At 37.1% G+C, this 25,198-nt stretch overlaps 6 protein-coding genes across 6 annotated transcripts; 4 read left to right on the top strand and 2 right to left on the bottom strand.

Moving 5' to 3' along the window:
* Positions 1 to 2: 2 nt before the first annotated feature.
* On the bottom strand, positions 3 to 2,644 carry LOC139885205 (polyadenylate-binding protein-interacting protein 12-like). The gene is made up of 11 exons (XM_071869145.1): positions 2,159 to 2,644; positions 1,861 to 1,971; positions 1,721 to 1,765; positions 1,561 to 1,633; positions 1,369 to 1,481; positions 1,213 to 1,272; positions 1,049 to 1,096; positions 901 to 969; positions 729 to 790; positions 579 to 620; positions 3 to 96 (listed from the first exon to the last, which is right to left on the bottom strand). The coding sequence occupies exons 1-11, from the start codon at positions 2,642 to 2,644 to the stop codon at positions 3 to 5; spliced, it is 1,203 nt and encodes a 400-aa protein (XP_071725246.1).
* Positions 2,643 to 8,086, top strand: LOC139885204 (transcription termination factor MTERF8, chloroplastic-like). Its single transcript, XM_071869144.1, is given in 7 exon segments — positions 2,643 to 2,753; positions 4,313 to 5,137; positions 5,687 to 5,772; positions 6,505 to 6,698; positions 6,802 to 7,268; positions 7,270 to 7,842; positions 7,844 to 8,086. Coding segments are annotated over 7 exon segments (2,499 nt in total).
* Positions 8,087 to 9,230: 1,144 nt separating this feature from the next.
* On the top strand, positions 9,231 to 12,316 carry LOC139885203 (subtilisin-like protease SBT3.4). Its single transcript, XM_071869143.1, has 10 exons — positions 9,231 to 9,316; positions 9,392 to 9,489; positions 9,567 to 9,725; positions 9,797 to 10,470; positions 10,551 to 10,630; positions 10,707 to 10,961; positions 11,066 to 11,180; positions 11,269 to 11,455; positions 11,528 to 12,086; positions 12,196 to 12,316. The coding sequence occupies exons 1-10, from the start codon at positions 9,240 to 9,242 to the stop codon at positions 12,314 to 12,316; spliced, it is 2,325 nt and encodes a 774-aa protein (XP_071725244.1). The 5' UTR covers positions 9,231 to 9,239.
* A 1,448-nt stretch (positions 12,317 to 13,764) lies between these two features.
* Positions 13,765 to 15,900, top strand: LOC139885202 (two-component response regulator-like APRR5). The gene is made up of 7 exons (XM_071869142.1): positions 13,765 to 13,893; positions 13,986 to 14,149; positions 14,230 to 14,372; positions 14,452 to 14,528; positions 14,674 to 14,738; positions 15,193 to 15,678; positions 15,768 to 15,900. The coding sequence occupies exons 1-7, from the start codon at positions 13,765 to 13,767 to the stop codon at positions 15,898 to 15,900; spliced, it is 1,197 nt and encodes a 398-aa protein (XP_071725243.1).
* Positions 15,901 to 16,372: 472 nt separating this feature from the next.
* Positions 16,373 to 18,103, bottom strand: LOC139885194 (caffeic acid 3-O-methyltransferase 1). The gene is made up of 4 exons (XM_071869134.1): positions 17,679 to 18,103; positions 16,917 to 17,227; positions 16,762 to 16,826; positions 16,373 to 16,675 (listed from the first exon to the last, which is right to left on the bottom strand). Exons 1-4 carry the CDS (start codon positions 18,101 to 18,103, stop codon positions 16,373 to 16,375), a joined length of 1,104 nt encoding a protein of 367 aa, XP_071725235.1.
* Positions 18,104 to 21,885: 3,782 nt separating this feature from the next.
* LOC139885200 (nascent polypeptide-associated complex subunit alpha-like protein 2) lies at positions 21,886 to 23,134 on the top strand. Its single transcript, XM_071869139.1, has 3 exons — positions 21,886 to 22,063; positions 22,484 to 22,602; positions 22,787 to 23,134. Exons 1-3 carry the CDS (start codon positions 21,886 to 21,888, stop codon positions 23,132 to 23,134), a joined length of 645 nt encoding a protein of 214 aa, XP_071725240.1.
* Positions 23,135 to 25,198: the final 2,064 nt, after the last annotated feature.

Raw genomic sequence — 25,198 nt, 5'->3', positions numbered from 1 at the left:
GATTAATGAGAGTTTGTTGCCGGATAGAATAGAATACTCCCTTCAATTAAATACATATCTATCTGAATGAACCTAAAATCGAAAAACGTCATATACCTGCCATCAGAATGTGACGAAAAAGAAATAAATGAAAACATTTTCAAATTCAGGCCCTCAAACTATCTGTTATGGGCTAGATAGCCCATAGTAGGCCCAATTTTAAAGAGCCCATTTATGCTCGTAATTTTTTTCCTCTCTATAAAATAAATTAAGAAAGCACTTGTCATTCATTTCCCAGTATGCATCTCTGATAATGCAGAAATAGATTTAATACTCAAAGATGATGTCAACATATGTAGTTCAACATCAACGAGAAACATGAAACAAAGCATTCACATCCGGAAACTCTATAATTCTAGAGAAGGACGATAAAATAAACTTCTATAGTATAGGATACCGGGCAACAACAAGATGATGAATATTAACGCCTCAAGTACCTCGAAAAGATCATTTCTCTTTCTATGCCAACATAATAGTACTTAATAATAACTATCAGCACTTTGATCAGTCCATTGATTCCACGATACTTGTTTTAGTACGAGGGAGAACGAGGCCGAACTGGAGTCTTCGAAGGGCTCACCCTGCATAACAATCCCAATACAATGAGGACTGATTCATGTAAATAGACAACACAGGGGCCAATAAGCATATTGTTTATCCGACACACAATAACAAGTGCGAAAACAAACCTTATGGGAAGAGTTCCCATAACTGCTCCACTGCAGTTAAGAGCTGCAATCGCACTTTCAGCCTGCAAACAAGTACAAAGCTTAAGAATCTCTTTTCACAGATATACTACACAAACGGTGTTCCATTCCAGCTCATAGAGAAAATAAACCAAAGCATTTGGTAGCAGATTACCATAGCAAACTCAACAAAAGCGATTCGGGTTGAATGCTGATAGTCGCCAAGCAGCCTCAAGCGTTCAACCTAAACGCGCCAATTCTCCCATTAATTACAGTCGAAAAGGCATCATTTTCAATCACACTGCACAATGAGTACCACATACCTCTCCACAGATTGATTCGAAGAAAAGTTTCACATCAGCTTGAGTAATCTACATCAATTCAAGGAATAAATCATCAGTCTTAGGGCACACGAATAGGCAATAGCTAAACGACAATCGTCCTCTGGTGAGTTCGGGTCATTCAGTTGATGAAAAAAGTAAATTACCTTCTTGTCAATATTTGTAACATAAATAGTCCTCGAGCACATCTCGCGCTCATCTTCAGACTGAAAAATCATCCACAAAATCAATTTTAGAATGTAAATTTGACATTTGCCAACCCTATCATCATTCAAAGACTCCATATATTGATTAAGGCTCACCCTTGGCAAGAAAGTTGGATTGACCGGAGCAATAGCAGTTTTGGATGGAAGCACCCTCACTGGATAATATCCAAGCATGGTGCCAGCTAGGCTCAAAGCCGCCCTCGCACCTTCTGCACTCACATTTTGATGCCAATTCAGTTAAGCAAACATACTTGTTGATCCATATGAAAAATAAGGTTTTGATAATACCTTCATCAGTAAACTCAACAAAGGCGAAACGAAGACAAGAGTTTGGATCACCACAAATACGACAATCAACAACCTGGACCACAAGGGAGATCAATTATGAATGTCATCAAGCATTATCAAAATCAAGAATGCATAAAAGCCCATAAAAATTATTGCTTGCCTGTCCACAATGGAGGAAGAGATTTGCAAGTTGCTCTTCAGTAACCTGTCAACAAAATACAGAATCACATTTATCCAACAATAACATAACCAATAAAATCGAAACTAGAGAAATGAAATGTAGGAAGTATATCCGCCTACCTGGTGATCAATGTCAGATACATATACAGTCCTCCTAATGATCTCTTCACGCTGTGCCGCTCCTGTTCTGGTGTTCAACCTTCGCTTGCCTTGAGGATATCCATTCCTCCTCTGAAAGAAGATATGCATATTGCATAAACAAAAGAAAACAAGTCATTAAAATGAAACGTTCTTGATCGAATACAAAAGCATTGGTCGATCATGATTCGATTAAAAGCTCTCTTTCAGTTTCATATCCCACTATAAATTCAAAAACAAGAACATAAATACTAGAGAGGAAAAACGAAAGGAAGCTTACCCTCCTAGGAGTCTGTGGTCCATTTCCATTGAGATTGCCATTAGTGTGCAGTAGAAAATTGTTAGTGAAAAACCCATTTGTCAAAAACCTCTGATGGTGACTCTGGTTGAGATAATGATGATTAGCAGCAGCCACAGATGGAGGCACAAATTCCTGTGCCATAGGGTTCAACTTTGACAAAATCTCAGCCAAATCCTTCATATCATTCTTAAACTTGTCGTTTTCACCATTTCCATTCTCCACTTTCTTTACTCCACCACCGTTTAGCACCTTTCCGTTCTCTGCCGCCACCACCGTCGTCTCTTGATGATGCTGGAAATTAACACCATTGCCATAGTTCTTGAGCTGATCAGTGTTTTCCTTGTCAGAATTTGTTTTCTCCGCATTATCCGGAACATAAGCAGACTCCGATTTCACTACGGAGTTATCCAAATTCTGAGCCGATGCAGAATCAACTCTAGCTCCGCCGTTTTCAGCTACCGCCATGGTCTTTCAGATAAAAGGATCAGTGAAAACAAAGTCGATTCCTTTATTAAATCACACAATCTGGTCTGTAATGGATTTCACTGGAAACACAAAAAAAACAAGTCCAAAGGTTGTTCCTTTTTAGTGATCAGATGATGATGAATTGATGATGTCTTAAAAACCAAACACATCCAAAAGAAAAAAAGAGATTTCGGATATGACCCAGATAATAAAAACACTAGTTGTTTTGTTTGACTTTGATGTATATATCAATCGAGCGATAGAGAAAGAGAAAGAGATAGTACCTGGTTTAGCTTATCTAATGAGTCCATTAATGTAAGATAAATCAAAAACACAACTCTCAAAGATCGAAACGGAAAAAGATAAAAACTGCCTCTGCAAATTGATGACGCTGTAATCAGAGAAAGAGAGAGAGAGAGAGAGAGACAATAGATAAAATAATAATCAGAATTCAGCTCATCGTTTTTTATTTTATTAAAAATGATTTATTTTTATAATAATAAGATTGATTAAGAGAGAGAGAGAGTATAGCAGTACTGTTGTTGGTTGATTCTTCTTCGGATCGTCCGTTTGTGCAGCTAGAGCCTTTTTGGACCTTCTCTCCTCTCTTTCACAATGGAACCGAATTTATTTATGATGATGATGAGGACGATGAATATGAATATATGATGACATTCATTCATTTAATTCGGTTAAATACTTATTTATTTCTTTATTAAAATTTTCAAAGAGTGTGAACAAAAAGACTATGGATGGAGTTTGTTTTTACATTAATACCCTTTGTTTTTACATATCCTAACTCACTCGTGTCAAAGCTGTTACATTGCACACGCACGCTCAAATTATCAGTTTAACTTAGGTGGGATTTGTGGGTATATGCTTATCTATATCCAAACCCTTTGTTACTTCCGATCTTTTTCTGTTTTTGAGGTATTTTTTTTTTAAAGTTAATTAAAATAAAATTATTTTCCTTTTTTAATTTGATGTTTTAATTCATTTTGAAAGTCCTTTATACTAATTCTTTCTGGAAGTAAAGTTTTTGTTTCGCCATTATAGAATTGGGTACTCTTTAAACTAAAGTTTGGTGAGCATGAGACATACTCTGTAGTCTATCCGATTGGCAGGATACAATGTCCCCAAAAATGAATTTTGACAAAAAAAATCAAATATTTTTCCGTGTCCAGAAATAATTTACGTAAATTATTTTTTGATACATCTATGAGTTGTAGATGTATCTAAACGGTAATTATATCTATATATAATAAATTATCAACGGTTCAAAATAGTACAAGTATCAATTATTTATATACAGAATGATTAGTAAAATTGATGTCCAAGAATTTTTTAAGCTAATCCAAATCTGATTTAATTCTGTTTGTGGGATTCAGATGGACATTATCAAATATTATTTTCGTCTCAAAATAAATATAAATATTTTAATATAATTTATATGTAAAAATTTATATTTATTTTGGGACGGATGGAAGTAGTATAGTTTTTCTTTGTGATGTAATATTACGATTTAAAAAATAATATAAGGTCATATCCAATAAAAAGACAAAACCTTAGGGACCAGATAGTACCAAATCATCTGACGAACACTACTTTTTAACGAGACGTTATTTTGGTTTAACGACGTTTAGTTTACTTTTACCTTTTGAATTACAGAAATGCGACCAATCTAGTTTTTCCTCGTTATCGGAACCGGAAATGCTATGTTCAAGCGACTCCACCGGCGCCGTCGTAAAGTCTGGCGGTTCGACCTGGCTCGACCGCCTACGTTCCAACAGGGGATTCCCGACTAGCTCCGATGACAATCTCAACCTTGACCACTTCCTCGAAGCCGCTGCCGCTCATTGTAACGATGCCAACGCCGATGATGACCGAGTCACGGTGAATCGAAATCTGAAAGGTATGATGATTTTGAAGAAGAAGAAGAAAGACAAAGGCAAAGAATTGGTTGGCAGTGCAAATGTAATGAGCAATGTCCTGTGTGAGCTCTTCAACATGGGAGACGGTGCCGGGATTTCGAAAAAGAAGAGTCTCAGGAAACAAAAGAACCCTAAATTCTGCTTCGTTGTCGAGAAGAAGAGCAGCTGGGATTGGGATTCATCCCTACGGAAAGACGAGAATGCTCAAGGCGGCGGCGCCACGTCAGCATCGGATAATGATGTGAATTTGGTGAGTGGAGTGGGAATTGAAGTGGAAGAAGAAGTGGACGATGAAAAAGAGAAAGCCAATGGAAAGGAGCTGTTTGGATTCAGCAGAAGTGAAGTTACTGTCATTGATACGAGTTTTGCTGTGTGGAAATTCGATAAGGTGCTGTTTAGGAAGAAGAATGTATGGAAAGTTAGGGATAAGAAAGGAGGAAGCAGGATTCTTTCCCGAAAGAATAAGAGGAAATTCACTGCTGCTTCGTCGGCCTCGAATGATCGCAATGCTAATGTTGTTGGAAGCAACAAGAAACCCAAGCTTTGCCCTCCTCAATATGTTGTAAGTTTGTTGTATGTTTATGTTTGTGTTGATTAAAACTATGCCCATCGAAATTGAGGTCACTTGGTGAATGCTAATGCAGACTGCTGAGATAATTTTATCTTTCACTCTCATGTTAGCTCTTGAAGATGCTTAATTTTGATATCCATTTGGATCGGATATGTAGGAATTCTACATTTAGAAGCTAAGATAGTTTGTTGCTGAAAACCCTCTTGTTAGACATACATTTTGCCTTAATTGTATGTCAAGACTTGCTAGACTGTTAATGGTTTTCGACGTTATAGTCAATCTGATTGGGAGTTTGTTAATTTTATGTGGAGTTCACAAAGTTAATTTGATCAGTGACTCCAATCTAAATTGCCTCCGGAAAGATCTCATTTCGAACTTTGTCTCTTACCTTAATTTGAAGTAAGGATGATTTGAACCATGTGTATTCTACTAATACAGACTTCTGCAGTTCTGCTAGTGAATATGCATGTAAAGATGTGCACAATTGCCATAAAATCTTCGAAATAATGTGCAGGTTTTATCTTGGTGTTTGTTTTGCAGAGCCATAATTCTCAAGATAAGAAAAAGGGCCATGTTTGTAAAGCCTCATCACCAAATGATCGTCTTAGCCAAGTTACTCGTGTTAGGCAAGTCCAATTGTGAAAGCTGATTAGTTGCAGTTTTCTTTCACTTTTCTTTAATCACCGATATTGCCTGTATGCAGTTGATAAATTCTGGATATTGTATCCTCCTGAGTCCCGATTGATGTTTCATGGAATTATTTATTTTACAGAATACCCAGGAAATCGAGAAAAGGAGGTTCATCCAACATCCTTATTAGAGGCTTTCCTGCGAGCAATTTTAATGAAGTGAGTCGTCAATAATGGCTTCAAGGACATTCAACAGCGATTCAACGCTTAAGTCCAACTTGTAATCACAAATACTCTTGAATGATGGAAAATCTATGGAATTTACATTTAATCATTTGTAAATCATCTGTATTTGTATGTTGTAACTTGTAACATTGAATTTTGAAGGAGTGAAAAGTCCTATTGATATTTAATTCTTTGAGCAAAGCTCAATTTCAAGTCGTATTTGTAAGTTGTAACATTGAATTTTGATGCAAATGGGTTCAATCTAGTGTTGCTATATTTTGAGGTCTTGACTGAATGCTCTAATAATTAAACCAACAAGGCATCTCTATAGCAGGATTCATATTTTGGCTGGTGATGTGGTCCAAAACATTTCAAATGCCTTATAATGTGACGATTAACTAAAGCCGCGATACATATCACTTCCCTCATAAAAATTAGTCCTCCTCCTTCTCCTTCTTCTTCCATGTCGCCAATAACCCTGGTTAACCCTCCAATTAAATTTAGAGTTGAATCCAAGGCTTCTTTGAGCTCATATTCAGCTCTTCTATCCCGGGAGATTCTGAACTTTACTGTTAAACCATGGACAGTTGAAGTGAGACCGTTGTCGGGTTTTAGACCCTCTCGGTATGTTCTTCTTCATTGCAGCTGCGTCGACTCGCCTGCTACCACTACCACTACTACTCGCCACTTTGAATCAGGTAATTGTTGTTTAGGTTCTCTGAGTTAATTCCTCGAACACTTTATCTGCATGCCAATGTAGTTTTCAGTTTTTGCTTCAAAGTGTCAATTTTTCTATTTCAGGCATGCTTTTTGACTTCCTTCAGAATATTGGCTTTGATATTAAAGAAACGGAACATATGGTGTCGAAGAACCCTGCTCTAAAGTTTGCATCTTTTCATTCAATACGTTCTCGGGTTCATTCTCTGCAATCAATAGGGATCAATGGCATGGCTATTTACCGCTTGGTTATGAAAAACCCAAATGTATTAACTTCTACCGAGGTTGATTCTTTCATACAATTCGTGCTTAGTGATTTAAATGGCAAGATTGAGCCAGTCCAGCTCCAGCGGCTTTTATCTGCCACTGACCCGACAGTATTGGTGGGTTTTGATGAAAAAGTGGAGCTTCTACTTCGTGTAGGTATTCCCCAGGAAAAGATTGCTCATGTTCTTAACAATGTCAATTTAACCAAGGCTATATGTCTCAAGTCAGTTGAAGATATTGAAGCTATATTTACTTTCTTTAGTCCTTATAATGGCACTGAAATTGATTGTGAAGCTTCCTGCCATCCTCAATTATGATTTGGAGACTCAATTGATTCCAAAGGTACTTTTCTTCAAAGATCTTAGTGGGGGAGATGAGAATGCGACCGGAACTCTGCTGCGTAAACTCCCAGCCATTTTGAAATATAGTTTGGAGCATGTGACAAACCATGTGGAGTTCTTCAGGTCGTTTGCTGGGTTAAACGACGAGCAAATATTTAGGATTTTCTTTGTATTCCCAGGTGTTGTTAGTGCTAGCAAGGAAAGGAAATTGCAGCCCAGAGTGACGTTTCTCAAGGAATGTGGATTGGATTCGAATGAAATATTCAAGTTCTTGTCTCAAGCTCCGTTGTTTTTAGGCCTATCTTATGAAGACAACCTCGTCCATAAGCTTGCCATTTTGGTAAAGATTGGATATAGGTACAGAACCAAGGATTTCGCAGTGGCAGTTGGGGCTGTGACAAGAACAAGTTGTCTGAATATGCAGAGTGTGATTGGACTTTTCTTGAGTTATGGGTTTTCTTTTGAAGATATTCTTGATATGAGCAATAAGCATCCTCAGATATTGCAATATAGTCCATGATTCCTTGGAGGAGAAGATTGAATACTTGGTAGAGGAAATGGGTCGTGATGTGGAAGAGCTTTTGACTTTTCCTGCTTTCCTTGGTTATAGGCTTGATGACAGAATTAAGCCTAGGTATGAATTTAAGAAGAAAATATTAGGTGAAGGAATGTCTCTCAATAAGCTCTTAACAATTTCGGCTGCGAGATTCTCTCCCAAGAAGAAAAGAAAAGGCGGTGCTCATAATTTGACTACTGAATGACTAATAATTTAGTATTGTGAAGTTTCAATAACCAACATTGAATGGTTTCTTGAACTGGCTCGGACTCTGGCTCTCCATAGAGACTTCAGCATACAATGCTAAGAACAAATTTGCCGAGATCAAGCTCGCTTGTTCCGAGCCAATATGGTCAGGGTACTATATAATCATGTTACATTTAATATGCTCCAAGTTGATTTTTTCTTTCATCAAATTGTTTTGTGAATTTTGAACAAAGACCTTGTTTTACTCGATTGTCCTTCCGTAAGACAGTAATTATTTCTTGAGGTAAGCTTATAAGATGTTTGAGCATAGTGTACTTGATTCCAGTTTCTCAAACAGTACCTAGCTTTGGTCCCTTGTGATTTGACATGATGTTTTCTTCTATTAAGCTTTCTGCTCTTCAATGACATGACGAGACCGATAATTTGACACCAATTATTAAGAGCAATCATGACATGGTGACATCGACCACTTACAAAAATGAACACTTTAAAACTTTAATCATTGACATAGTGGATCACTTTCAGTAAATTGTAGTTAGAATACTATAAATGGTGGATCTCTTCCTCATCAATTTAAGTAGCTTTACTCGGATTAGAAAAAAGAAAAGCACAAAACTCGTGCTTAATTAATATTCCTTCCGTCTCTCAACACATGCTTATTAAGTTACCGGCACAATGAATAAGGTGGAAAGGAAAATTTAACATATTTTAATCTAAATTAGACTTAAAAATCATCTATTTTGGGACAATAAAAAGTCTAAAAAAACATGTATTGCGAGATGGAGGGAGTAAAGTTTATCAAATCTATATTTTTTTATTCCTTTGTACGAGTATGAGATTAACAGGTGCATAGCTAACTTGGTAGTAAATGAAAAGCAGATAAGAGTCGCTTTAGCAGGAGACAGGAGTATTTATTCTTCTTCATCATCTAGCTTTGTTGATCAGCAGAAAAACAAAACTTCTTCACCATGATAATGAAGTCATTTATACGAGGAATTGTAGTTACTATGCTGCTTCTGCAGACAATGTTTTCAACTGTAGTCACTGCCAAAATCAATGTACGTAGTCTTTGACGACATAGTAATTTGTTTCACATCTTGCTCCTCTGGACTGATATTTTACATTGAATCCAACAGGTGTACATAGTTTATATGGGAGAAAGGAAATATGATGATCCAAAGCTTGTTGAGAAAACCCATCATGAGATGCTCAACAACGTCCTTGGAAGGTACACGTGACGTCCTTATTATGACTTAGAGAGAAAGTAAAGTAATGTTTCTCATTGCGAATTCTCATTTTGCAGTGAAGAAGCATCTGCAAATTCAATGATATACAGTTATAAGCATAGCTTCTCTGGGTTTGCGGCAAAGCTGACAAAAAGCCAAGCAAAAATGTTTTCAGGTGCATTTTGATGCCATGGCAAGGCCTTCACTTTATGTTACTTATATACGAAATAATTTTTTTTCCTTTGGATGTAGAAATACCTGGTGTTGTTCGAGTTATTCCGAATCACTTCTATAGACCACAAACAACCAGAAGTTGGGACTACCTTGGACTCTCTTTACATCCATCATCCTCTGGTCTTCTGCATCAATCTAACATGGGAAATGCTTCCATCATTGGTGTAATAGACACTGGTAAGAGTGAAGTTTTGCTGAACATTTGATTGTATTTTCAAGAATCTAACTAGTCTATCTTCGATGAGCAGGGATTTGGCCTGAATCAGAAGGGTTCAACGACAGAGGTCTAGGGCCAATCCCAGCCACATGGAAGGGTTTTTGTGAGCCAGGAGAAAACTTCACTGCGAAAAACTGCAACAGAAAACTAATAGGAGCACGTTATTTCATCAAGGGAATGTTAGCAGAATATGGAAAACCATACAATGCGACGGAATATAAAGACTTCTTGTCTGCAAGAGAGACGCACGGACACGGGACACGCTCATCTTCAATAGCAGCAGCCTCTTTCGTCGCCAATGCAAGCTACAACGGGCTAGGTATCGGAACATTGAGAGGTGGGGCCCCTTGTGCTCGGGTTTCTATGTACAAAGTATGCTGGAGATTGTACAGAGGAGGGATGTGTACAAGTGCTGACTTGTTAAAAGCCTTTGATGAAGCCACAAGAGATGGCGTTGATGTCATATCAGTGTCCCTTGCCTCCGATTTCCCATTCTCTTCTGAGGTAAACCAAGATGATGTGATGTCGGTTGGTTCATTCCATGCAGTAGCAGTGGGAATACCGGTCATTTGTGCTGCAGGAAATGTGGGCCCCAAAGATCAGACAGTGCAAAATACACCTCCATGGATCATCACCGTTGCCGCAAGTACCGTAGATAGATCCTTTCCTACAACTATCATGCTAGGAGACAACCAGACCATTGTGGTAATTTATTCATCAGTCTTGCATTAATGCTTCTCGTTTCGACTATGGTAATGACATGCTATATTAGTATTAAATTTCAGGGTGAATCCATGTTTGGCATGGGAAATGCAGTGTTTGGCAAATTGGTCTTCCCAGAGGTTTCAGAACTTCTACCAGCTCGGTCAGTACTAATCTCTAAACTTTCAGACGTCATGCGTTATAATCTTGACACGTGTATGTATGTATGAATGTTGTAGCACCTGCGACACTCTGACAAGAGATGACACTTGGGCAGAAGGAAAAATAGTGCTTTGCTTTGTGTCACAATATGGTGATACTTATATAGAAGATGTTGCCGATAGCCTTGTAGAGGTAGGGTGTTTGGGAGTGATTGCAGCTGGAGATCCTGGCAATGGAAATTACGAATATGATTGTCCTCCTCATTTTCCTTGCATTCATGTAAGCTATGATACAGGAACACAGATTCTTGAATATTCCCGCTTTTCTTCCAGGTATATGTCTCATCAATAATCAATAATATATAGTATTATCAATCATCCTTGCCACACAAGCTATCCGTCTTTCATCGCCGATGACAGATATTGTGTGTTGTTAGGGATGCTGAAGTAAGGATATATCCTTCAAGAACTCATATTGGCAAACCAGTTTCAACTAAGGTAGCATACTTCTCATCACGAGGACCAAATTCTTATGCCCCAGAGATTTTGAAGGTAGACATATTTCTCCTTTTAAAATAGAAAAAATTTCCTGTCAATGAAAAGAGAGTGATAATCTTTCTTTTGGTTGTGACACACGCAGCCAGACATAGCAGCTCCTGGTGTAAATATACTAACAATAAATTCACATGTGGAATTTAATAGTAAGTTTGCATTTGATTCCGGAACATCTTCCGCAACTCCTCATGTCGCCGGCATTGTCGCCTTACTAAAGTCTTTAAGGCCAGAATGGTCCCCAGCTGCTATCAAATCCGCAATTACCACCACAGGTAATTTAAAACATGTTTTCTGTTTTGCAAATCCAGTACTATTTCTCACTAAAACAAATTTTGATACTGTAGCACACATCAAGAGTCCATCTGGAGAACCCATACGTGCACATGGAATGCCGACAAAACTGGCAGACCCATTTGATTTCGGGGGTGGTATCATAAACCCCAATAGAGCAGCGGATCCAGGACTGGTTTACGACATGAACATGACAGATTATGTAAACTACCTCTGCTCAGCTGGCCATCAAAGCATTATAAGTTACTTGAATCTCACGCATCCTCGACATTGCAACGTCAAAAGGCCATCATCATCTATCCTAGACATGAACCTCCCTTCCATAACAGTCCCAAACCTCAGACGCTCTGTGAATATCAAACGGACGGTGACCAATGTCGGAGCTACAGACGGAAAATACAAGGCTGTCGTTGAATCTCCAAGTGGCACGAATGTTCATGTAAAACCCAACGTGTTGGTATTTAACTCTTCAATCACAAGCCTCACTTTCACCGTTGTCATTTCTTCTACTCAGAGCTTTAACATGGGCTACTCGTTTGGGAGCTTGACTTGGACATTTGGTGTGTATGCCGTGAGAATTCCGATATCTGTACGGACTAGCATTCCCGAAATGTAAAGAAAATATAAACTATATGATGATATGAAACAACAATAAACTGTTTCACTATGCATGTTATTATTTTTATTTTCTTTTTATTCATTGATTTGGATTATACAAAAGGGTGATCCTTCCCAAACTGAGTAATTCTAAGAATTGCGTTAATGGAGAGTCAGCCTCTCCACCTCCGAGTATAAAGTATTTCCCTATGCATGTTATTAGAAGTAAAGCTCATGGTCAATAAAATGTACAGTATGTATGTCTAAATAAATTTCTATAGTGTCATTAATATGAGATTATTCAACTTTTCCTTTTTAATGAAAATTAAATTATTTAAGTTGAACCATACATATATCTCTTGGATTATTTTCTTTGCTGCGTTTGATTAATTTTTTTCCTCCACATTTAATCTCAATATTTTAAAATTCGGAACTTCAAAAAAAAAATCGGTAGGATCCTGGTCCTACCAAACGTCAATGTAGATCGGCAGTTGTGACTCTGTTAATTAAGCACGTTTTCTCATGTAGTTTACCCTTTCCTCAACAATGGAGATTTTAAAGCACACATGTTGTATAGACAAGTTTGGAGCCTAAAATAAAGAAGTCAAAGCTACGATGAGAACACGTGTCACAATCCAACACTGAGACACAATAATAATGAAAATCTTTCGCACAAATATCTTTCCACGTGGGACCATGGTTTGTTGACCCTCAAATTTTCAACAACAATTGGCGACTGCCACATTGAAATTTAGACCTTTTAATTTCATTTTATTTTTTTAGTAGTAATTGACATGGGTGGACTCGTAGATTTTTCTTTTTCTAGTAAAGAGGTTAGTTGTCGTTGGATGATCAGTTCGTTCTTCTAGAAGAAATGATCTAATCCGTCCAATTGATTTTGTTACTTCATTTATATATTTGTGTTTCTTTGTCTTTCTTTTCTGAAAGCTGTAGTGAAAGACTGAAACATAAATGAACTGGTTGAGTGGACATGTCTCTCTGGAGGATTAGATTTCCTTTGTTTTCATTTCGAGTTCGCTCGACTGACATAACAAGCTAACTTTGATTCGAAATGGTGTTGAGCAATGGTGAAGAAGGTCAGCCACTCACGACTGTGACGGAGGAGACACATGAGACGTCTATTGACGGCGGCGGCTGTCCAACAATTGAGGTGGTGGAGTGGGAGAGTTTGCTTTCGATGATGGTATTGAGAGTAATGTTAGTTGAAAGCTGATGATTCAACGAGAAAGAGTTTTTACTGCTCTTCTAGAAGAATGCAATTACAAAGGTTGGTTTTGGCCGCTCTTGCTATGCTCTTTTTTTTTTTTTTTTTTCGAGTAATGGTTACAACTTATTTACTCAAATCATGTTCATATGTGAGTGTGTTGGTGGAAGAATCAAATTGTTGGTACTGAGAATTTTTTTGTTTTTCGTTTTTCCGGAATCATAGTTGTTGATGTTTCCGACGGCTTGAAAGCGTGGGAGCTTTTGAAGGGGAATCCTCAAAATATTGATCTGATTTTGACAGAAATTGATTTGCCAACAATTTCTGGTTTTGCTCTTCTTACGTTAGTCATGGAGCATGAGACTTGCTAAACCATTCCTGTTATAAGTAAGCTAGAGCTGCCTGGACCATTAATTTCTAGTCTGGTTAAAAATGTTAGATCAATTACATTTTTTTTTTAATGCAGTGATGTCAATACAAGATTCCATTGGCACAGTTTATAAATGCATGATGAGAGGTGCCGCTGACTATCTAGTTAAACCTATTAGAAGAAATGAGCTGCGGAACTTGTGGCAGCATGTATGGAGGAGACGTTCAGTATGCTTACTTCCAGCTCTTCCCAGATATTTACATTTTCATTTCATCACACAAGTTGCCATCTAGTTGGGTTCTTCCTATGTTTTTACCAGTTGACCTTCTGTGGATCTGCCCCTCAAGATGAAAGTGTCACAAAACGAAAAGCTGAAGCCACGGATGAAAATAATAATTCAGGTGGTTCCATGGGCTGTCTCCAGACAAATAAGGATTACATTGAAAAAGGGAGTGATGAGCAGGTTGCTTCTTGTTCTTCTTTGTTATGATTTATACGTGAAATATCCTGAATATGTTTCTCGGAAAGTTAACTCACTGATCGACCGAGTTTGTTACTTGCAGAGCTCTTGCACAAAACCAGACTTACCAATTGAGAGTACCCCAGTCAAAATCATCCAAGATTTTGTCTCTTCCAACTCTGGAAAAGTCCTCTCCCAACAGTATAAATGTGCAGAGCTGTGAAGCGTATTCCAGTTTAGGCGAAGGTGAAGTTTTTCTTTGAATAATTCATTGTGGTTGGTTCAATTAGGAAGCATTTCTCTTTTGAAATTCATTGATGGATAGGATCTTATGTGGGCATCTGCATAGAAGCCAATACGGCAACAAGTGAACCAATAACGCAAAGAGGGGATGCTAATGAGGCACGTGATGTTGTTGCCAACACTATTACAACAACCATCTATTTAACAGGAGCATCTAGTAATCACATTTCTTCAAACATTAGCTCAAAAATTTTTGATTCTTCCCCATTAGATCTTTCCTTGACAATATCTCATCCCAATGCAGTTGAGAATGACGTCATTGAAGATAGGTGTACCCTTAGGCCTTCCGATTCCTCAACTTTTTACACGGTGAGTTTTTTTTGTTCATCTTTCTTAACTATTGACAATTGTTTTAGAATCACATGTCTATCATCAGTCCGGACGTCCTGCTAAATGGATGGAAAATTTCGTCAGAATGGCCAAGAATGCATGTGAAAAAAGACCACATTGTACATGGCCGATAAAGATCATGTACATTAAGGTCTTTTACATGTATTCCGGCCAAGGCCAAAAGCGTTTAGCATACTTGGAATCCCACATCGGTAAAGTAACAATGTTTAGTGTGTCTTATAGTGTTGGAAAACCTCCTCCCAATAAGCTAGCTTTGTTTGGAGTTAGGCCTATTTACATAGTATCATAGCAAGATTTGGTCCTGATGTGGTTTGTGGATTCATTTGTGGGGTGCTTTTTTTTTTTTACAACTGTCGTAAGTTGAATGTTTTGATTTCTTTGTATCTTTTAATTAATTCACCATAGTATGCAGGTATACTCATAGGCCTATGCATGAATCCGAGAACAGTTCTGAAAATAATCACTCGAAAACTGTGGGTGACACCAAGTCTGATGCTCGTGATCGAACGATTAGTGCTAAAAGTGGTCTCTCTTTTGGAATCGGCATATCAAATCAGTCTGTGGTTGCAACTTCATCCATGAAACAAAGAGTAGTTCCAGTTCAAGTGAAGAGTGTAAGGTTCAACAATTCATACGATCACTTTCGTCAATCTAATAAAAACCACTATCACGTATTGGAAGAGGCAAATGATCGAGGACAAGTATCTTGTACCACTGATCGAAGTACAACCAGTAGTTCGGGCAATGGTGGTTTAAGTCATTTGGGCAATGGAAGCGCCTCTGGAAGTAATGGGAACGAGACTGAAGAGAGTTGTTTCAGTTCCAGTGGAAACGGTCTTCGATCAATCCTGAGAGAGGCAGCTCTAAAAAAATTTCATATGAAGCGGAAAGATAGATGACACGGAAAGAAGGTACATATTTTATATGTCTCTGTGGAAACACATTCAATAATATATCATGCTGAATTGCTAATTAGTTTATTTTTTTCTCTTCTTCTCAAATTCGCTACGAGAGCAGGAAGAAACTTGCAGAGCAACGTCCAAGAGTTAAAGGACAATTTCTTCGGCAGGCGAACATAGGATCCCCTCCTATTGAAAATGATAACCTCTGCGACGCCTAATAATATGATAGTTAACTGCTCGATCGTATACGGTTAGAAGAGGTACTCAATTTACAAAGTATATCACGGACATATATATATAGACTACAAGCAGGATTTTTCCACCGCACATTTCTTTCATTTTTCTAAGAAATGTAGGAATGTTTATTTATTTTATTGAGATAATGACACTCCAGGTACTTTTGTATAGGTTTTCAACAGGATCCCAAAAACTACACTTTCATTCTATTAGGTCCTTTATTTCGTCCAGCATTTGGGCCTTGACGACAAATAGAAACAAGTTTTTATTACAAGTTCTGTCACCAATTGGTCCAATTTTAACTCGAAACTTATTTTCATCACGTATCTGACCAAAATGCATGAGACATCATTAAGAAACAAAACCAACAGATCCACTTTTTATTAAACCCAACAAACTATAGGCAGAAAGTATAAGTATGCTCTGAAAAACCATCCATGTAGGTTTAATTAATTAGGCCTTCTTGAGAAATTCCATGACATATGTATTGAAAGCACAACACTTGACTTGGAAGCCTTGGAATCCAGCACCCTTGGCCAAGGCCTCGAATTCTTTCTGGGTTCGTTCTTTCCCACCTGGGTTATGTGCCAACATGATCACGTCTATGTGTACAACACCTTTCGTCGCTAGGCTTGTGTCTGGGTATACTGGAAGAATGCATTCAGCAACAATCACTTTCCCATTTTCTGGTAGTGCATCATAGCAGTTCTTCAAAAACTTCAAGCAATGCTCGTCGCTCCAATCATGACAGATCCACTGTATAAACGTTTTCAACATATTCACTTCTAGTGGAAATGCGAATCACTCAACTAAACAGGTGAATTATAAGATTGTGAAGTTACCTTCATGAACACGGCATCACCTTTTGGAACACTGACAAACATGTCTCCTCCAACATGGTCCACGCCTGCAACAAATTAATAGTGGTGTCTTAACCAAAATTCGACTTCCCCATTAATCAAGAGTATGTAAACAATAAATTGAAATAAAATATTACCGGGAAGAGATGGAGCATCTTCAATAACATGAGGCAAATCGAAATTGATACCCTTAGTTGAAGGGTATTTAGAGATGATCATGCTAAGAACAGCTCCAGTCCCACCTCCAACGTCAACTACCGATGTGAGGCCCTCGAATCCTTTGTAGCTCTCCAGGATTTTCTTCATGGTGATTGTAGAGTGATCAGACATTCCCTTGTTGAAAACCTTGTTGAATCTAAGATCTTTGCCATGGTAATCAAATGATGTCATCCCATGAGCTTTGTTAAATGGAATTCCTCCTTCGAGCACAGCATCTTTCAAATAGTACCTATCATATATCATGATTATCAACATAAATTCTTGATCATTCTATTCACTTTCAATAAAATAGAATAGGAAAATTTTTTATTTAGAGAACTAGGAAAGTAAATACTCTAGCTTTTCTATGACCCGAACAAAGTTAATTATTACTATCGACCAACCGACCAAGAAAGTATGAGGACCTTTTTACTAATTTTCCAAAAATATTGCTTGTGACAAAAGTCATAAATGAAAACGACCTACAGTCGACGCTTGGTAGGTATTAGGTAAACAAATGATTACGACATGAACTAAACCCACAATCAGGCAATTCTTGATGGGGCCAAACCCAACCTATGTCATCAATTGATAATACATAAATCAGTCCTTGTATTTTTGCAATACTATAATTACTAGTCCTTGATTTTCAAAAACTCCGATATTGGTCCAAATATTGAGAAGAGAAAAAGGTTAATTACCAGCTTTCCATGAGAACTTTATCTTGATTCATGAGATTAAGAGCAGAAATTGAGACACCATCTTCATTTTTGGTAAGAAATTTGCAAACAGGAGCAAGACCGTACAATCTCTCAACTTTGCCATCAGGTAAATCCTTGAGTGAGCATGTAAGTACAGAGTAGCTTGCAAGTAATCGCAACATCCGATCGAGCATGATCGGAGCGTCAGGATTGGTAGTAGGAAGATGAGACGCGATGTCGGAAGGTGAGAGAAACGCGCCAGGACCAGCCTTGGCCATGATCTCTAGCAAATCAAGCTCAATGGCTGATTTGAGGACCATAGGTAAGACAGAGGCACTTGCTAATTGCATGGCGAAGAGATTAGCTTCTTCGTCGGAGACTTGGCTTGGTGTCATCTGAGTTTCGCCTGTAGTTGTTGAACCCATTTTCCTTTTTTTGTTTGTTTGGTGGGAAAGTTTTGGTGGGAAAGAAAGAATGATTTGTCTGTCTGAGAGCAAAGTGGTGGAGAGACTTTTTATAAGTAAAGCTATCTCACCAACCATGTGCTATTGATGTTATCACATAATTCACTATAGCTTTCACAAAGTCACCTAAAGCTGGTCCCACGCACTTTGGCTCTCATTTTTCTCTTCCATATGTAAACATGACATCCGACTTTTTTTTATATATACTGCTTTGGGGATCCTCATTTTTTTTTTTCAAAACGAAAAGTATTAATTCATCGATATTCATTTAAATTGATCTTAAGTTTAGGACTTTGAAATGAAAATGCGAAAAATTTATTGTTCGAAAATATGTAGACCTTAATAAATCGAATTGACTACAAATTTTTTGTTGCTTTTGAATTTCGAAATTGATACCTTAAATAATTTTTGTAATGTTTTAGATCGCTAAATTTTAAGATTAATACGATGAGTTTATTGACTCGCTCCTTGTATTCGATTTTTAATCTTGATATATAATGAATTTTTTTAAAAAAAAAATCCAATTTATGAAAGAAGTGACAGATATTTTGCAATTTATTGGAAGAGGGTGCCATATCCTCTTCCTTCAAACTCCATTGCTTGCAACTTTCGAAAATGATGATGGTGATGTCTACCTTTGCGAATTATTTTTTATTTGTTTTTGTTATTGATTATTTCTCATTGCAATGGAAAGCACACTTTCACCCTGAAAAAAAAAAAAAAAAAAAACTATCTCGCCTGAGCCTCACTAGGCAAGTTAAAGTTGATTAGCAATCAGTGAAGTAACCTAAATACCTAATTCATGATTGAATGATGGTAAAAATTAGCTCCATGCCAAATTAGTTGGTTGGTGGTACTGGTCCCGAGTCCCGATTAGTAATTCGCATCCATTCTAATGGAACCTATATATAAATAGAAAATCGGACTTCTTCCACGTTTAATTTATGGCTATGAATTCATGTAAAGTACTAATTCCATTATTCCACTTATTCAATTGCGAGAAGAATATAAGTGTGAGCAAATTGTTGACAACACCGTTAATCTTTGACTTTTCAGAGTTTTATAGACTACTTTTATTGCTATATGCAAGCAATTGAAAACAATTTAGACTCTATTTTAAAGGCCTGCAATCAGTAGTTGCAAGAGATTGCATTATGTCCATTATATATATAGTCTATTTTCAGGTAGAAATTTTTCATCGCAAACGTTGATTTAATTGTTGGCGTTTCAATTCAATCATGAACACATGGAACCGTTTGAATCAGTTGATGTTTACGCAATGTAGTCTTTTTTATAATCTATTACAAATTACACATCCAAAATTCACTAGAGAATTGATTGTTTCTCATTACTAATCACGTCCTGTTTATATCTTTTACTGTAGTTAGTTTACACGATTCATTTCATCCATGAGTAAATTTTTTTTACATTGTCTATAAATAATTACCACACCATTACATGAGAATAATTTTGACTAAACTTTTCATTAATACCCGGATAAATAAAATAAAAATATAGAGTAATCATTATTTATAAAGTTGTTTAGTCATTAATTAACATATCTAATAAATACATTTATGAATCCTACCGAAACCCTATAATATGTCATTAAAATATGAGATAATATCATTTTTTATATTTCAAAATTGACTTAGCTAACAAATAGGTATCTCAAATTTTTTTCTATCAAATGAGTATTTTTTCGTTAATTTTCCTAACAAACACATATCTATCGTCAAATATTTTCCGTCAAATCTTCCCGATCAATTTTACGTAAGCAACATGTCACCTGCTGATTTAAAAAAATAATATATAAGTATTCTGACCCAAATAATTAAAATTCTTAAAAATTGAACCGATCCGATCCTAATCGATCGAACGAAAAGAATATATATCCAATGGCTCTTCATGGAGGACTTAAGTATAAATATAGATAAACTTTGGGGGCTAAGTAACCAAAGTAAAAACATTAGGGGTCAGTTAGGCATTTGACACATCGCCCCTTTCTCTCCCGATCTTCATCCTCCCAAGTCCCAACATACCACCGCCGCCTCACTTCGCCACCACCACATCGCGAGCTTCCTCCGCCGTCGCACCAGCAAGCGCCACTGTTCACCACATCGTGCGCCACCACCACATATACAATCGGATCCGTCGAGGGTTGTCGCCAACCAAGCCGTCGAGGGCCACCTGCAAATAGAGCTCCGGTGAGGGCCAAAACGATGAGTTCGAGGCTGAAGACGAGTTGAGCCGAACAAAACCAAGCCATCGCCAACCGGGAACGTCGCACCCGCCTCGATCCGTCGCTACCGAAACTTAAGTAAGTTATTTATCCTTCTTTTAGACCTGCAAATCGACCGATTAACACATCGCCGCTACTGATTTGACCGATTAGCACATCTCCCTCTTATTCTACTTATCTAGCTGCACAAATCGAACAGTACTCTTTCATTAATCTCCACAACCAAACACTCTTTTTTCTTGAAACAAATATCTCTGATCCTTGTTTTAATATTATCAGGCTAGCTAATTAAGCGATTAAGAGCCAATTTAAATTAATTAATCAATGCTCATTCACAAAGATATATAAAACACATGATCAACCCAACACGTTCTTCCTAGAAATCAATTTCTTCGGTTTTAGTATGTTTTTACATTTTGCTGTTTTTATTAGGTGTGAAATTGTGGTTCATTTTCATATACATGCGTTTGTTTGAATCTGTGTCTCTTTTGCCTGCAATAAACTGGGATGGGTTGATTTGATTCTTGATCTGAAAAAGGCATGCTTTGCCGTGAGTGGAGTAATAATGATGGATGTTAAAAAATTTTATACTACTTTCACTTCAAAATACATACAAATTTTTATATACACAATATAAAAATTTATATATATTTTAATACGGAGATGATATATTCTTTTCGTTCGGTGGGGTCGGTTCGATTATGTCCAATTTATAAGAATTTTAATTATTTGAGTCAAAATTATTACGTGTCATTTTTGCTTAAACAGCATGTGACATATTGCTTACGTAGAACTGAATGGAAAGATTCATGAAAGATTGGTGCCGTGTATGCCATATTTAACGATAGATATGTGTTAGTTAAAAAATCTAATGAAAAAATATCCACTTGATAGAAAAAATTCGAAATACTTATTTATTAGTTAAATCAATATTGAGGTATGAAAAATGATATTATCCCGTTAAATACGGACGGATGGAGTAATTTCTACTAAAAAATGTGGAACCATTATAAGTGAAATTAATCATAAAGCCCGTTCATTATTCGAATCTTGTCATTTTAGTTTCATAAAACGAGATGGTAATAGGTCTGTTCATGCACTAGCTTATTTAATTTCAATTGTTTCTCTAACTTCGTTTGATTTAATAATTTAACACTACATGTGGCGAATTTTATCCTTATGGACGCTCTTTCAGCTCAATGAAATAGCGACTTGAAGTTAAAAAAAAAAAAAATTGGGGAACAAATTACATGATTGGTGAAGCATATTAGCTCATTTCAACAAACATCAACTTCAGCCAATGAGTGATGGGCCCTCAAACAAATAACACAACTTTAAATGGGCCTACAGGAGGCCCAATAATGAGTGCGTGAGAGAGAGAGAAACCCTTATCGTAAGAATATCAAATACCACAAGGCGAAGCGACTACAATCACCAACAGAGAAGTCTCATCTCATCGTCATAATTTTGATTCTAATTCTTTCAAGTCGGCCAAGCAAAAATGTCTCCCGGTCCCCTTGTTGAAGCAGCCGAGCTCCAAGCCGTAAAGGATCTCTCCACCGAGGAATTTGAGAACAAGACCAACCTTCACGATGATGAACCTATTGTTGAGGACGTCGATATCGACGAAGACGACGACGATGAAGACGACGACGACGAAAAGGAGGATGGAACTCCAGGTCCAATCTTTCCCTCGATTTGCTTTTTAGATTTTGAATTTCTAGTTGTGTTCAATACACTTAATTTTATCTTCGAGTATTGTATCTTCTATGGATTAGGTTTATGTACATTGATTGCGATAAATTTTGTGGGGATTCTTGTCCGTCTCTATTAATTCAATTCCATTGTTTGAAAACTTTTCAGTCTGTTTGGATTATATCTTAGGATTTTATCTACGTATGTTGTGTTTACTGGTTTTTATTCCTTTATGAATGGACTCGGCACTCAGCAGAGCTAATCGGAAATGTTGAGTTCATTTTATTCATAGCATGTATCTTTAATGTCGTTACAGTTGCTAGTTTTTGAAATACCATAGAAGATGAATGTAGCTCTCCTGGTTATTCGACTGATGGAGTTTATGTTTGGAAAATGGAAAGCAGGTGTCAATGGGAGTTCAAAGCAAAGCAGGAGTGAGAAGAAGAGCCGCAAGGCAATGTTGAAGCTGGGCATGAAAGCTGTTCTTGGTGTTAGTAGGGTCACAATCAAGAGAACAAAAAATGTAAGTTTTTTTCCTGATTCTCTTTCAATTAATTCTGTTTTTGCACAAAACTGATATGGGTCCTATTTTCTTCTGCAAAAATGTGGTTTAGCTTGTGCATTGCCCCTGAAATATATGTATGTATTTGTAATCTATATTGGCTGATGGGAATTCACAATGTTTGCTTCTTCTTTTTGTCTTTCAGGTTCTTTTCTCCATCTCGAAGCCTGATGTTTTCAAGAGCCCCAACTCAGAGACCTATGTGATATTCGGTGAGGCCAAGATAGATGATTTGAGCTCTCAGTTGCAGACACAGGCTGCTCAACAGTTTAGGATGCCTGAGATGGGATCTGCGATGGCCAAACCTGATGCTTCTGCTTTTGCTCCAGCGCCAATCGACGAAGAGGAAGAAGAAGTTGACGAGAGTGGTGTGGAGCCTCGTGACATTGAATTGGTCATGACACAAGCCGGTGTGTCGAGAAGCAAGGCTGTTAAGGCTCTCGAGGCTCACGATGGAGACATTGTTGGTGCAATCATGGAGCTCACTACCTAGGCTTATTGTCAAAGTTGTCTTTTTCTGCATTCGCTTCTTTTTTGATGGGAGATTTCAAAGACATGAGTGGAATATTCATTGATTTTAGTCGATTTTGACATCCAAATTCTCGGTCTAAACAAGCGATTTCAGAATTAGTGACAACTAGCATTTCTCTTGCATTTTAATCGTCTCCTTTGTGGCTCCTTTACCTTTTTTTCTTGGTTTAAGATGCTGATTTTTCATTAGAATCAATAAATGCTTATAAGGTTCTTTCTATCTCTCAGACTTCAGTGATTTCTTGCCGCCTGTGTAATATTCTGATCATCGTTTCCTGGAAATTCTATTGTCTGATTAAAATCGATTGGGTGATTGCATGACGAAACCGGTTGATGATTGAGAACGTGAACATTTTACTCTGGCATTAACACGTATTCGTCCCCAAGACCATGTTTTCTTTTGTTGGGTTTCCTCGTAAATAAAGACTCGTGTATTATCTCTCAGGAAGAAGATTTTGGAAACACTTTCTTTCTCACCTTCCCATTCTCATACACTAAGATTTTGAGCATTTTTTTTTTTTTATTTATTGTTTCCCACACTCCGTGGATAACTCCCTCCGCAGATCCTACACACAGCCACAGAAGAGAAGAGTGACGAGGCCCAAAAGAAGCAAGAAAAAGTATAAGGACTAGTATGTACGACTAAAATAACTATAAGGATTAAATATATTATTTAGTGCTTGTTTAATGAAACGCAGCGTTATCCTATGTGATTTACTACTGAGGAAATTCCCCATTTGATTTTACAGTTCGATTTAGGGTTCTTCAGCTTCACTCAATATAGACTTTATAGTTTATATAGCTTTGTCACTTCATACCAGCGTCAACAAATTATAAGAGTAGCCAGACAAGAGTAATCCATGGGGTTCATTTGTGATAACTGGTAAGGTAAAGTTTAGGGCTTCTTGACGTATCAAAATTGAGATGTCGCCGTCTTGGGGTTGTCTGATTAAGATTTACTCCGTCTCAACAAACAAATGGAGAAAACACATCAAACGGAGCTGTTTGGAATTAACGGCAAGTAAGCATTTTCAGGCATTGGGACTTCCGAACCACAAATAATAAAACATCGGAACCTCCGAACTGCATTTAAAATACACGACAAATTCCGGGATTTTTGATAAAACACGGATGAATCCCTGTATTTTCCCATGAGGCTTAGAGAAATTTGTGGGAATGCAAGACATAAACCATGTTTTTTTAAGACTTAATGTAGTACATTGAGATATGATAAATAGCTGATGAGAGAAATGGATGAATAAAAATGACTTGATTAATTAGTACAATGAAGGACTTATAAAGCAGTTGACTAATTAATACCATCTTCTTCTAATTCTTCTAGTAGCAATAACACAAGAGAGAGCAGTCACGAATACAGAGACTGCAATGCAACACACATCTTCAAAAATGGCTTCAAACCGCATTTCTTGCAATTGCCACAATGTCGATACAAAGAGACGCATCCCCCCGAAAATCTCTACCACGATTCCCATTTTAATTCAGACTTCTTCTCCAATTCAGCGACACAAAGTAGTTTGTGTTTTGAGCACGTGCACTATATATAATAAGTCTATAACTAAGAAATAATGGAAAACCAATTTAGATATGTATATGGATGCATATATATAGAGGTGCGCTAAGACTCTTTGCTTTGGGGGTATCGCTGATTTAATGTGTAATAATGTAAAAGGCTCTTATTCACTCAACTTTAAAACCAGCAACTATACAAAACAAGCTTCTTTTGTTTGTATTAAGCTTTCTGATGCTTCCACGAATCTTCCTGGCAATTGCTACTAGTTTTTGAAGCTAAGCTACATATAACAGATACATAGAAAGATTTGAGCAACAGAAAATTTATGAGCATCTTCTCTTTGAAAGTGAGAGCTCATTGCTTACTATTTTCCCTTCATATCTTTTTTTATTTTCTCATTAATTTTCAATTTCATTTTATGTAAATTATACAGTTTAAATATTTTCCAAAAAAATAAATATATAATTTTGTGTTAGGTAATCTGATTTGCTCAAT

This window comes from Rutidosis leptorrhynchoides, unplaced genomic scaffold (genome assembly GCF_046630445.1).
Source record: "Rutidosis leptorrhynchoides isolate AG116_Rl617_1_P2 unplaced genomic scaffold, CSIRO_AGI_Rlap_v1 contig87, whole genome shotgun sequence".
Taxonomy (NCBI): domain Eukaryota; kingdom Viridiplantae; phylum Streptophyta; class Magnoliopsida; order Asterales; family Asteraceae; genus Rutidosis; species Rutidosis leptorrhynchoides.
Note: the sequence above shows the minus strand (reverse complement) of the source record. Positions and strands in the feature narration are given on the sequence as shown.